Consider the following 13,411-nt stretch of genomic DNA (forward strand, 5'->3'; position numbering starts at 1 on the left):
AAGTAATGAAAATGACAGCGAATATTCTTCCACAATCTTCTATTGTATCATCTTGTTAAATCATAGCGAGTTATTATTATTTATACTGCCGAGAACAAAATTTCTTAATTTTTCAGTATAACCGTAATATTCACCAAATGTTCTATGTCTTGAAAATTCTGTAACAGTAATTATGATACATAATTTTAATTCTATATGCATATCAATAAAAGTGAAAAATGCTTTTGAGTCCGATATTAATGTTCTTAGTGACCTATTTCTTAATATCCAATTTCATATTTCTTTTATTTATATGTATCATGTGTATCTATAGTATTTCAATAGAAGAGAATTGCACAAATGACACTTTTTTAGGAGCGTGAGTGCTTTCTTTCACCTATTTTTAGAAAAAAACAAAAATTCAAGAGCGATTCGGATATTGATAATATTTTAGAGAATTTCAGACATATGGTTTTGAACGAAGCAGATAATAGAAACAAGAGTTTTCTTGAAACAAGATTAATAACAGTACCAATTTGCTTTGAATATATTTATAGCTAGATGTAATGAGATAATGGAAATTATGTATTTATATTAGCTTGGCACTTCTTAGAATTTCTCTTCACATCAAACTTCATACAAGGCTATTAAACTGGAATTATGGGATTAATATAAAAACGAAACATTTTTTAGACTTTCTTTCCGTTAATAAAATTATAGAAAGCTTATTGTATCGTCTATTGGTTATATTATTATAGAGGAATATTTTTCATTTTACATAAAAATATTTAGGCTCTCACATACTACGTGTTAATGTCTTTGGCCTACATATTCCCACTATTTACTGATTACAGTTTAGTAAATGTGTGATAATCCTTTAGAAATTCTTTCTTTTAGATTGTTATCTCATCTCCATCTAACGTGATTATGCTCAAGTAACAGACCACAGAAGTGTCAACTTATCTCAATGAGTTTCCACGAGACACGTAGCTATTTCATATTTATTTCAGAAATCATTTGAATATATGATAATATGTATTATGAATATCAAGTGCAACCGGCATCACAAAAATTTGTAAAAGAAAAATGGAAATTCAATTTGATGATGGGATTTCATTTGCACAACTCCCGAGAAAAGTCTCTCATAGTCTTTTAAATCACTCTGCGGAAGAGCTACCTGTCCAAAACGATTATATTAATTCTGTATTTATCATAATTTAGTATCAGAATTTGGTATTAGGATTGATTCTAACGATATAAATAATAACACAAAATATATGAGATTTATTGTGAACAGATACATAATAAATCTAATAGTGACATTGTGAAAAAGTTGAGAAATAGTAACATAATAGAAAACATGAGTTCATAATAATTTAAAAACATACTAGTCGACCCTTTTCAAAATTTAAACGGTGTAACCAATTAACAATTAACGTAAAATAACAAGGTCATCGGTTTTCTGGAATTTCTTAGCAATGATCAATGAAATCAAAAACATAAACATAATTATTCAATTAAATTTCATTTCAGTTGACAGTTTTTATTTTAGAATTTGAACTACTCATATACAAGATATTTTTTATTGGTGACAATAAATGAATGTAAAATACAGTTGAAATGGATACAAAATAAAAATCTCATACCACTGTCTTCTTTAATTATAGTTAATATAGTTAATTGGTAATAACAGCTTGTCTGATAAACTCTTCTTTCCATTTAGTTAATTGTAAAAATGGTTAGGTATTCAATTTCAGTTATTATATTATAACTCAATTGAAATAGATATAGAAGATTGATACACTAGAAAATCTGGAATCTATAATTAATCCTGAACACACTATTTACTCCTAACACTAAAATAACACTCACAGTTAAATTTTTTTCAAAATGTTTCTATGACCGCGGTATCGAAAGACCAGTACACAATGTACCTTTACTAATTATGACTGTTGGTCTAGTACTAGATAGTAGATAAGAGAATAGTAATTTGTCAGATATTTCACACCTTATTTAAGAAGAAGGTATAGTAGAGTTAAATAGAAACTTGTAGAAAAAAATATTTAGAATAATGAAGATAGTATCTTTGATATGATGAAATCAATTGGATCATTATTGACATAGAAATAAGCCCAAATATAAATGATCAGTGGAACACTTAGGTTTAAGAGAGATTAAGAGAAATTAAAAGCTTTTACTTATGTCACATGTTCATAAATTTGAGAATACTTATACACATACTACCCTTTGAGTATTGAATATATCGAAGTAAACTTATCCGCTTCTATCACCTCCATCAAATTTTTTCTATGGCATCTCATTGCAATTTACCATCGTTGACATTAATTTCTTTAAATAATATATCTAGGGACCCAAACACATGCAATCATTTCTGCTCTTTATTCAACTCTTATCAATCAATTTCTTATTTTGTGATTTTGTGAATATATTAACCTGTTTTCATCACGTATCAGTAACGTATATCTTGAACATTATACATAAAATACCACAGCCAGAGAAGGTTAAATAAAGATGTTTTCGTGTCATTTTAACTGAACCCTTTCTACTAAGCAACGTTCTCTTTACAAAATATCAACGCAAATTCTCCCTTCAGATCTTCATGATGTTTTATTTGACCATGAATTTTATTAGTCACTGGATATACATTCATTGTCTTATATTATTATATTAGACAAAACTATCAATTCCAGAAAACAATAAACCTTGTATATTGTTATTTAACTGGATATTGTGAATGTAGACACTTCAGTATTATCTAGTTATATCATGTGAAGTTATTTGAACATCCCATTCAATATCCACCTCTTTCAAAATACATTTCATGGCCCAACTGCATTTAGGTTAATTGATCACATATCAAGTTTCAAAAAATAGATTAATATTCTTCAGAACTCACACAATGCAAATTTTACTGTCTAATCCAGAAAAGATAGGAAGGTTAGCAGAATGTTCATATCCTCTCATCAATAATTCTTTGGTAAATTTTTTTGGAAATGGCTAAAAATTTAATTTCTCTATATATATATATGAATTGAAGTATACTGGTAGTAGAGCTAATGTCATTTGTATGTTCTAATTGTATTCTAACATACAAAATATTTTAGAAATTTACCGAGGCAGTATTTTCCAGAGTATAAGTTTTACTGTTTGGTTTCTCTCCTTTGAGAATTGATTGAATTTCATCTAAACTCTTTCCTTTCGTTTCGGGAACAAAAAATATAGTGAAGAATGTGATAAATATTGCAAATGCTCCAAAAATATAAAAAGGGATGAAAATACCAAAGTTATTTGCTATGCTTTGATACAAATTGATAGCAATCAACCCTCCAACTATAAACATAGCATCAGACAAAGTCATTCCAATAGCTTTAAGATTTGTTGGAAAAATCTCAGCTGTCACTACTATTGGTACTATGCCTACACCCACTTTGAAGACTAAAGCATATACCATTATTGAAACTATTGGTATCCAGCTAGCACTTAACACATCATAATCATACTCTTTCAAATTGAAATAGATCGCAATACTCAATAAACAAATTCCAGTTAATATACTGGAGAAAATCAGTAACGCTTTCCTCCCATAATTATCTATTTGAAGTGAAGCAAATATTACGGCTAGTAACATCAAAGCAGCAAATAATATAGCAGCATGATTATGATCCATATATATGCTACCAGCTGCTTCCAAAATTGAATGTAAATTCATGAGAATTACTGAATAGGCACATAAATGTTGACCGGCATTCAAGACAGTCATAATCACGATACCTTTTCTATTACTAGTAACTTTGAACAAATCCAAAAAGTTTCCTTTTTCATTTTGCTGTTTTTCCAAAACTGCCTTAATATCATCCAGTTCTTTCGTAGTCTCGCAGTAGGATTTAAAATACTTTATAGATTCTAAGGCCTCCTCGGGTCTATTTTTAGATAATAGGTACATAGCACTTTCAGGTACTCTAGAGAAAACCAGTAATTCAATTAAGCAAACTGTACCTCCAATTATAGAAGGTACATAGAAAGGTAGATAAGGACCCACGCAATAAACTATCAAACAACCTAATAGCATCATCACATAAATAATACTAGATAGAAACCCTCTAATTCTGGAGTCTGCTATTTCAGCTATGTAGCAAGGTGCCGCGACAAAAGCCATGTTTCCACACATTCCACAAAAAAATCTAGCTACGAAAATGTAAATCATATTGTTTCCTAGTGCTATAGCTATCCATGCTAACAACACAACTAATGAAGCTAGTAGTAATGATTTTTTTCTTCCTATTTTATCAACCAAGTAAATGGTGAGCGGTAAACCACAAAATGATCCTAATAGAAAAAATGTTTCCAGCAGTTCAGCCTCATGTTTAGAAGTTTTGATGTGACTTACGTCACTAATAAGGTATGGAATATAGGGAGCGCTCCATCCATACGTCATACCGTCTGAGATCGCAAATAGCGTGCCTGAAAAAAATAAAACAATCGTCTAGAAAATCATGCAACATTCTTTTTCAATGACGCCAAATACTAGTTCCGATCAAGTTAATTGGTAGTGCATACAAGTTGGTATGAAAGTCGAACTTTTTATCAAAAATCATTTTTTAAAATCTGTGACTATGAATTTACTTATTTAATAAATATCAAGTTGACATCCTAATAAACTATTAGGCATAAGAAAATATACGACTTGTAATATATACATACATCTACATACTTCGCGACCAACTATTTGCTCCAAGTGTATTGATTTTTTTAATCAGAGGACATGATAGGGATATTAGAACTTTCATAGCCTACGCTAAGGAGTTGATGATATAATGGGATCGAAACATATACTAATTCTATTACTAATAACTTTTAACTTTTTCGTACTGCTGTCCAGTTCTTCGGGTCCGTTTCTAGATAATAGGTACATAGCACTATCAGGTACTCGAGAAAAAACCAGTAATTCTACTAAGCAAACTGTACCTCCAATTATAGAAGGTACGTAGATATGTAATAAATAAGTACACACACAATATACTATCAAAACAACCTAATATCATCATCACATAAATAAAACTAGATAGTTCTGCAGTCTGTGTTTTGAATTATTACATGGTTGAGGGGCAATTCAAAGAAGATTATGTGAATCATCAGGAGGCCAAATATCGTTGATGAAAATATTATCAAATATTATTCGCGGCATAGAGAAAGTATATTTTTTCCCTTAAATAATGTTTTCTAAATATATTGCGAAATATATGAAGTTGTTCCTGTACTTATCTACAGAAGATTTTTAAATGTCATTTAAAATTCTTTTCATCTTTAGACTCGTACAATTGCTCTCTCTATTTGGATAACTGTTGTATTTTAAAGTATATACTAAGCAATTATAAATAAACACTTTGTGTTAACTATTGATACAATGAATGTACCACTACTACTGGATTATTAATGATTCCGTATTGGAAATATTCCTGTAGTAGTCAAAACTGAAGTATGATGGATTTCGTTTCCAGTGTTCTTTCTTGTTATTGAACTATTTTGAATGGTAGGATATTTGTTGATATGAATTGTCGTTCTTTCCAGACTAGCCGTGACTGGATCAACACGGCAACAGCGACTTTGTCTAGTATGATAATATACTACTTACAACGAGTAATATCAAAATTGACTGCCCCATTAGTTGAAAAAATGGATCGACTACACAAATGCTTCAAGCTGGAAAGGATACAGGAAAGGATCAGTGTGTGTCGAATGGTATATCAAAATGCTGCATTTGGTGGAATTTCCGATGAGATTCTCAGTGGGAGCAGCCTCTTGGGATAACACTATCAGCGTTTGTCTGGATTATTGGTTTGTCGATGTAGTATCTCTTTAGCGACAGCACAGTCTAACTATAATAGTGAAAGAACTGTGGCATTCATTTATGTGCTAGCTGAATTACCAATTTCCAAAAAAAAGCACAGACTACGTAATATAGTTAAAATAAAAGTTCCCACCTGGAGAAGAGCATAAGGAACTGTCATTCTAATCAACTAACTATTTGTAGCTTTTTCGCAAAAAAAAATCTGAAATCGACGGCTTTATATGGGAATGGCTTGTGTAATGATATATATTTCTCACCGAATAATTAAATTTAGTAAGCCGTCATGAATTTATGTTGCGATACAAGTGTTTCTAATTGGTATCTTTCGCATTATTTAACTAGATATTAATGAAATCATGTTCACAAAATATCGTTCAACTCATCAACCTTCGGAAGATCTTAAGTATGTTTGGTAAATGTGTGAAAGATTTGTATAAACAAAGCTAAGAAAATACCGGAATCTCAACTTCATTCTCAGTTCAGAAGAGAATATTAGTCTAGAATTATCATACAAAAAATGCTACTTCTGCTAAACAGGATTCTACGGAGAAACCTTAAGGTCGAATTCTAAATGGAACCAGAATAAAACAATAAAAATATATACAAGGTATTGGATTGGACGATGTATTGGAATTAGTATTAACAGGTAAGAATAGGTAATTAAAATGCTATTATAATATTCTGCAGACCCTATGTGAGTAACAGAAAGAAATGTTATGAGTACAACAACAATCTAAAGTAAATATCTGCTAACAATTATATCATATTTAATCAATAGGAATCATTATAGTGTTTACTTCGTGTATGCTGTTGAGCAACATAAGTTTGAAAAAAATTAATTGGAATGTTTTCCCAAATTTGTTTGTAAATATTTGTTGTTCAAATTAATCGCCTGAAGATATTTGGAAGTGATCAAAATGATAAAACAATAAAATGTGATTCATTCTCAACCGGTTTAAGTCACGGCCATTAACTTATAATATCTTAAAGGTCACGGTTGCTACACAATGTTTATTACAACATTGAATATTATTTTTACGTAGTTGTCAAAAAGTTAGTCAAGATCTGGTTATATATGTAATATTGATTCATAATTGCCAAATATCAAACCAATGTAATTGATAAACTGTGTTGTTGACTTTTTTGCATACATTTATCCAATTTCATCTTTTAAACATGAGTTTTGCATATTCATACATAAACGAATCATTTATATCGTAGTTGGTATACGTCTATGTACTTAGTTACTGTCCGAAAAAATATTAATTCAAAATTCCACGTTATTCAGTGATTTCAGAACATATGATTTTCAATTCAATTAATAGAAATGATCTTGTTCCAATAATAGAGAATCTACATCCCTACAGAGGTAGTTATTGAGAAGAGAAATTGTTAGCTAGAAACTCTGATTCAGACCATTTCCAACAAACGCATGTATAACCATACTACAATTATTTACATAATACTTTATATTAACTCCAAAACTCTGGGCTAGATGTAGGAATGGAATTGATCTGGAAATTCGCGGTACTTTATTGAATACAATCCACAATCCCAACATGAGCTCCATGAGCAATCTCAAATAGATACGTTACAGTTCATGCTAAGATGAAGTAGTGTGAAAAAAAATTTATACGTAACTTTGACTGTTACTTCCAACCAAAACAGCAATATATTGTGTATTTCACAAAAAAATTAATTCCTATCCAGTAATATGAGGGAAGAATAATAACCAATAAATTATCTACATATTTCCAATGAACTTTCTATTCACTTTACAAATCCAGGAGTTATTCTCTTTACTACTCATTTGTTAGAAAATAACTCATTATCACATTGGTTAGGTATAATTATTATTATCAATATTTATGAAAAAAGTTCCACATAAGTTGTCTAAAGAATTTCTATACAGTTTTGATTGGGGTTAATACTTATTTACAGATTTGTCAATTATTATACCATTTAGTTAGAAAAGTGTACAATAAGTTTTTCAAACTGTTTCCAATATTAGTTCATGCAAAAAATCTCACAATTGATTGACAATTATCTCAAATAAATCTCATCTGGTTCATTTGAGATACTATAAAAAAACCTATAAATTCATGATATTAAAAATGCCAAGAAATACCTGTAATTGCAGCAATCATTTGAGGATAAGTACATTTTACTAAATGTAGAAAACTATCTTCGTTTGACATGATTAGTTTATGTTTTAATAATATACGGTAATTAACGTGAAACCACTTTAGCAGTTTAAGATTAAAAATGATCTACTAGAGTTCGACATCGACTGTTTCTGTTCAGCAGAATCCATTTTTAAAAAGAATGGGTTGGTTTTGTTATAGACTAGGAACTTAACCGGTATTATGAACAAACTGATATCATGAAAAAATACAAAACATAACAAGGTCGTATTCCTTAAGTTCGATTTGTAGGTTTGTGAATGAGTAAATATAAACTTATTTCCAATATATTATATATATACAAAAGTAGTCGATTAATTGTAAGCATAATATAATATTCCCGAGCTTCTATACACGAAATTCTATTTCTAATATAGAATTTAGGTCGCATGTTCGAAAATGGAGAAAATTAGGAAAAATACTTGAAATAAATCGATGATGTTTAGAAATTTCATGTCTAATAACTCAATTCCGAGTGTGAGTAGACAAAATAGAATTCTCCAATTAGATTTTCAAAATAGTTAACTGACTATATGTACACTCCAGTGAATGATCTGTTAACAACAGATAGAAAAATGAAACCATTTTTATTTCCTCCTTATTTTGAGAGTGTAACTATTTGCTACGTCACCTATTTATTTTTATCACCCAGTAGGACTTAAATCAAATATTTATAAATAGTTATTTATTCTTCAATGAATCCTTGATACAGCATACATCAGTGCATCAAATATAAAAGAATCATATTTTGAACATTGAACAGATAGAAATTTTTGACCAATGTCGACAAAAAAACGTCCTATAACAATGTGTAGCAACAAAATAATATTTTAAATAGAAGAAAAAAACAAGAACAACTCCAGAACAATTCATAGTATGTAAATGGTAAGATTGTCAGCAACAATCTAAGAAAAACATCATTAAATCGAAACTTACCGATGAATATAAAAGTGAAGTTGTATAATATTATACCGCGAACATAGTCCAAATTTTTGGAAACAACCATGATACATCCAATATTTACATAGGTATAAACCGATTTAGAGAATAAGTTAAGTTGTACTATGAATCTTTTTTTTGTTAAAGAAAAGATAATTTGATCCTAATGATATGATATAATATAATTTTTTAACTTTCTAGACGTTGATAACAACTTCACTATGATTGTTATATCGTTAGTTCTCGAAATTTTTCTGATATCAGTCAATGAGCTGATCGGGTATACAAGATTTTATATGAAATGTTACATATGAAAAATCTATCTACAAGGTGGGCGATTACCTAATATGTAATAATAATGAGCTCGCTCGCATTAGAAATTCAAAAGAATGTTGGAGTATCTTCAAACTTAACCCGAGTGAATTTTTCCGTTGTGCCAAAGTAAAGAAAATTTAGGTATACAATTATATCGCAAAAACGACAAATCAGACGAAACAATGGGGTTTATCCAAAGAACATGCTCTCAAGAATGTCAAAAATAACTATTTCGGCTAATAAGTATCTTAGAATTGTATTTTCTTCATCGATTATGATAATGACAACATAATAACGATAAATAGCCAATATTATTCTGATATATATTGATGCCCAACTCAAGAAAAATCAACTGCATTTGTTGAATTGATTATTCTTCCATCAAGAAAATATGTCTGTCCATTTGTCCGCTATTGTTAAATAGATATTAGTTATAATCCGTTCAACTTTATTTACTCGTAGCCACATTTAACTGATCTTGTTCTCTAAGAACACTTTCGGCTCCTAAGCTTACGAAAATGTCTTGGTGTAAAACAATTTAAGATAAATGAAAAGGTGGTGGCCAAGACGAACGAGTGTTTTACGGAATTCTCGAAAGATTAGTTTTTGAAGATTAGAAAATTGTTCGACTGAGCGTGTAGAGTCAGAAGTGACTTTTTCTTTACAAAGTCACTCTTACGCCAATCTTCCAAATCAATATTCCAATATTTCTTCTTTGTCTGCATCACTGATTATTAATTCTACATAACAGCACAAATAATAGATGTAAAATAAATTTTTAGTGGATTTCTCAAATCATATATAGGTTAAATAAAAAATACCCAAATCATTTCTAAAATACAAGAGAGTTTTAGCCCCAATTTTCCTAATATTATTTCACTTTTCCATTTTTTGGTATCGTGAGCAAATAAATTTTCTTATTCTGACCATACCTACAATTTGAATATCAAATCAACAGTCAACAACAAATTGTAGTGCTTCCTGCAAAATATTCTCATCTTTTTATTTAATGTACTTAAACGTATTACAAGAACCACAAAAAAAAATCATCGAATTGAAAATCCTCTCAGACTATAATCGTTATCATGTTTTGTACTTACAAATTTAAAATTATTTTCTAATCTGAATATCATAATTTGTTCAACTTTCAAAATATTCAGGAAAATAATATTTACTTTTTCCACATCATATAGATTAAGCAAATATAGTTAACACTTCTATGATCAACATGGGGGATAATTAGATAAACTCGATTATGTTGAAATGTTATCAAAATTCTATTATTTTTATATTTTATTTTAATGAGTTTTATTGCGAGAAACCGTCTCGCAATAAATTTTCCTTAGAAACTGATGTTCTCAGATCCAGTTGCCAGGGTAACGTCATTATATTTTAAAGTTAATCTTTTTTCAAATAAATAGATGAAAAAGTTGTAACATAAGCCCAACTTGATGACCTTCTGGTGAATCTAACAAGATGGGAAATCAAGCAATCGTAAATGAAGCTTGCTGATTACAAATAAACCATGTTTGAAAAAAACTATAATTATCACTAGAAATTAAAGAGCTATTACATACAGTTTTTAGGAAAGATATTGAAATAGTGAATTTAATAAATTAAATTAGTTCTTTATCAGAAGTTATTCCTCTACACATTCGGATATATTTACATTAATCTTATACTAACATGGGAAATAATGATGTAATCGATAGTGACGATGATGGGGGTATTACCTTACCTACTATACCTAAATAGTTAATAAGAATTATTGAAAATAGCATTAATTTCAAGAGCGCTCTGATAATAAGAAAAATAATGCAACGGTTACCAAAAAATGCCATTATGAAAAACAGAAGCCTCATAAATGCGGTATTCAGGCTGCAATACGTGCAAATAACGTGGAAAACAAAAATTATGTTCAGCTGTTTTTTAAAACATTGCAAAAGTATTTCGTAAATTGTGATTACTTAAACATAGAATATATATATTTACTCATTATGTTATGATTAAAGCAGGGGTACCTTTTTTATACTTGTGACGGGAAATTTTAAACTGTAGATGATATCTACTACAATACTATTTGTGGAAAATCAATTGGAGAGGAGGTAAAGAATCTTCAGAATTCAATAAGCAAAATAGATGTCTGCTCATATCAACTTTACCTATATGAAGATAAATAATCTTCCAGTATTAAACAATATAATTATCTCATATAAAAACATGGTCAAATATCTATGACTACACCAGGATAGAGAGCAAACTAAAGTGGCAGGAACATACCAAAAAGAAAACAGATGAACTAAAGCTCTGATAAAAAAATATATTGATTACTAGGAAAAACCTCACAATTTACTATTAAAAAAAGGAGCTATTGGACAAACCAATACTAAAACAAGAATGTATTTCGAGTTTATAACTATGGAGCTATACTAGAGAAAATAATTATGCTAGCTGTCCAAAACCGAATACTAGGGATTTGGTTAACCGCATGGTATATCCCCAATAAAGATCTAGACTGGTTACTCATTATTCTTGAACTAGCATTGCAGTATATAATATGCACACTGCTATTTCCACATTTCCAGAAACATGATTGATGAAAACACAAAACATAGACATTGTAGTGGAGTGTCTAAAATTTGTATTTAATGGAGCTTTTAGCTATTAACAAGAATACACTGCTTTACTTCAGGATATCAAAAAGATCTAAAATTATTCTTAATATGATTACAGTGTGAATTATTATATTGGTTTATACAGGGCCAAATGTGAGTTTTTCATTCTCTCATTATTTCTATTTAGATCCATTCCACCGAGTCTTTCATCCGTATTTCTGACATTACTATAGTCCACCTTAATATAGCTGCCTCCAAAACTTGGGTTTAGTATTTTTATATTCTTATAATTCTCTTCTTCGGTCTTTTTCCACATTTTCAATATTTCTAGGTTTTTTCAATATTTTATTTCTGTTACCATAATTTCTTGTTTCTTTCCCAGTTTCTCTTTCCTTCTTAGTACTTCTGTTATATCTGAATTGATGGTTCTACGTGATCAATGAAATTATTGCACAGAAATCAGAAATAGAAAACAGTTGCACTAGTTTAAAATAAATCAATTACGAAGAACATCAATAAGCAATTTGTGTTACTTTTACAATGGTTAATTTCCTTGGACAGCAAAATGAATGATAATAAAACAGAGCTTAAAATGAACCGAACATAAACAGAAATTGGTATTAAAGAGATGCCATGATTTGGGAAAAAAAACTTAATTAACGAAACTACGAGAGAAATACATCAATGACTTTCGTATTTGCATATTAAGTTGGGTCTAGAGAAGTAGATATTTTTCCAAAACTAGAAGCCGGCATATTTGTATCAGAACTGAATCTAACCTTTCGTATTCATTCGTTTAAACATTGAAGTACAAGAAGAATTCATCAGGATTTTAAAATTATAGAATATTGTTATGAAGGATTCTGCATACCTCAAAAATAAATTCGACGAAATCTAAAAGCCTTTTTGGTATTCTGCACACAAATATTAATTTCAAAAAGCATAGGCACTATAATATCTGGTTGCATATATTATTAATATTAATAAAAACGTTTATTCACGTGAAAATGGTGATAGAAAATCTATTGAAAGTTTGAGAATTTCTGATTTGACTTTAACTACAAGTACTACTAATAGAAAATGACTACAAAAGTAAGCCTGTACGTGTACGTGGAAAGTAAACTTTCTGTCTTGTTAAAGGTTTTTCTGTTCTTATCATCAAATTTATCTTAATTGTTTTTGATATTTAGTACAGTGTCTTTATTAGGCGAATGAATATATTATTCCAATTACAATTATTTGTGATTATATCTTGCTAAAGAAGAGATGTGGAGTTGATCAATAGTCAAACGTTAATTTGGTGCTAGTAATCTGCCGTTGTTTTTAATTCTTGTTTATATATATATAAAATTGTCATTATTTGACTTCCGTTTTTGTGAAAATATAAGGATAGTTTCTGATGTATAATTTTCTAGGATCCATAATATTACATTCGTCAAACAGTAGTTTACTGAAGTACCTATAACTTGGGCTATCTATATATAAATTTGATAACATAGTTTGTAATGTTT

The 13,411-nt window shown here is 29.4% G+C and overlaps 1 protein-coding gene across 1 annotated transcript; it reads right to left on the reverse strand.

Annotated features, from left to right (window-relative positions):
* Positions 1-1,248: 1,248 nt before the first annotated feature.
* On the reverse strand, positions 1,249-8,166 carry LOC130899392 (facilitated trehalose transporter Tret1-like). Its single transcript, XM_057809314.1, has 2 exons — positions 7,977-8,166; positions 1,249-4,461 (listed from the first exon to the last, which is right to left on the reverse strand). The coding sequence occupies exons 1-2, from the start codon at positions 8,044-8,046 to the stop codon at positions 3,101-3,103; spliced, it is 1,431 nt and encodes a 476-aa protein (XP_057665297.1). The 5' UTR covers positions 8,047-8,166; the 3' UTR covers positions 1,249-3,100.
* Positions 8,167-13,411: the final 5,245 nt, after the last annotated feature.

This window comes from Diorhabda carinulata, chromosome 1 (assembly GCF_026250575.1).
Source record: "Diorhabda carinulata isolate Delta chromosome 1, icDioCari1.1, whole genome shotgun sequence".
Classification (NCBI taxonomy): Eukaryota; Metazoa; Arthropoda; class Insecta; order Coleoptera; family Chrysomelidae; genus Diorhabda; species Diorhabda carinulata.

Excerpts from the sequence above, each read along its gene's own strand:
- LOC130899392 (XM_057809314.1), bottom strand. The coding sequence starts at position 8,046 with ATGTCAAACGAAGATAGTTTTCTACATTTAGTAAAATGTACTTATCCT. Across the intron at positions 4,462-7,976 it reads AATGATTGCTGCAATTACAG|GCACGCTATTTGCGATCTCA; the intron begins GTATTTCTTGGC and ends TATTTTTTTCAG.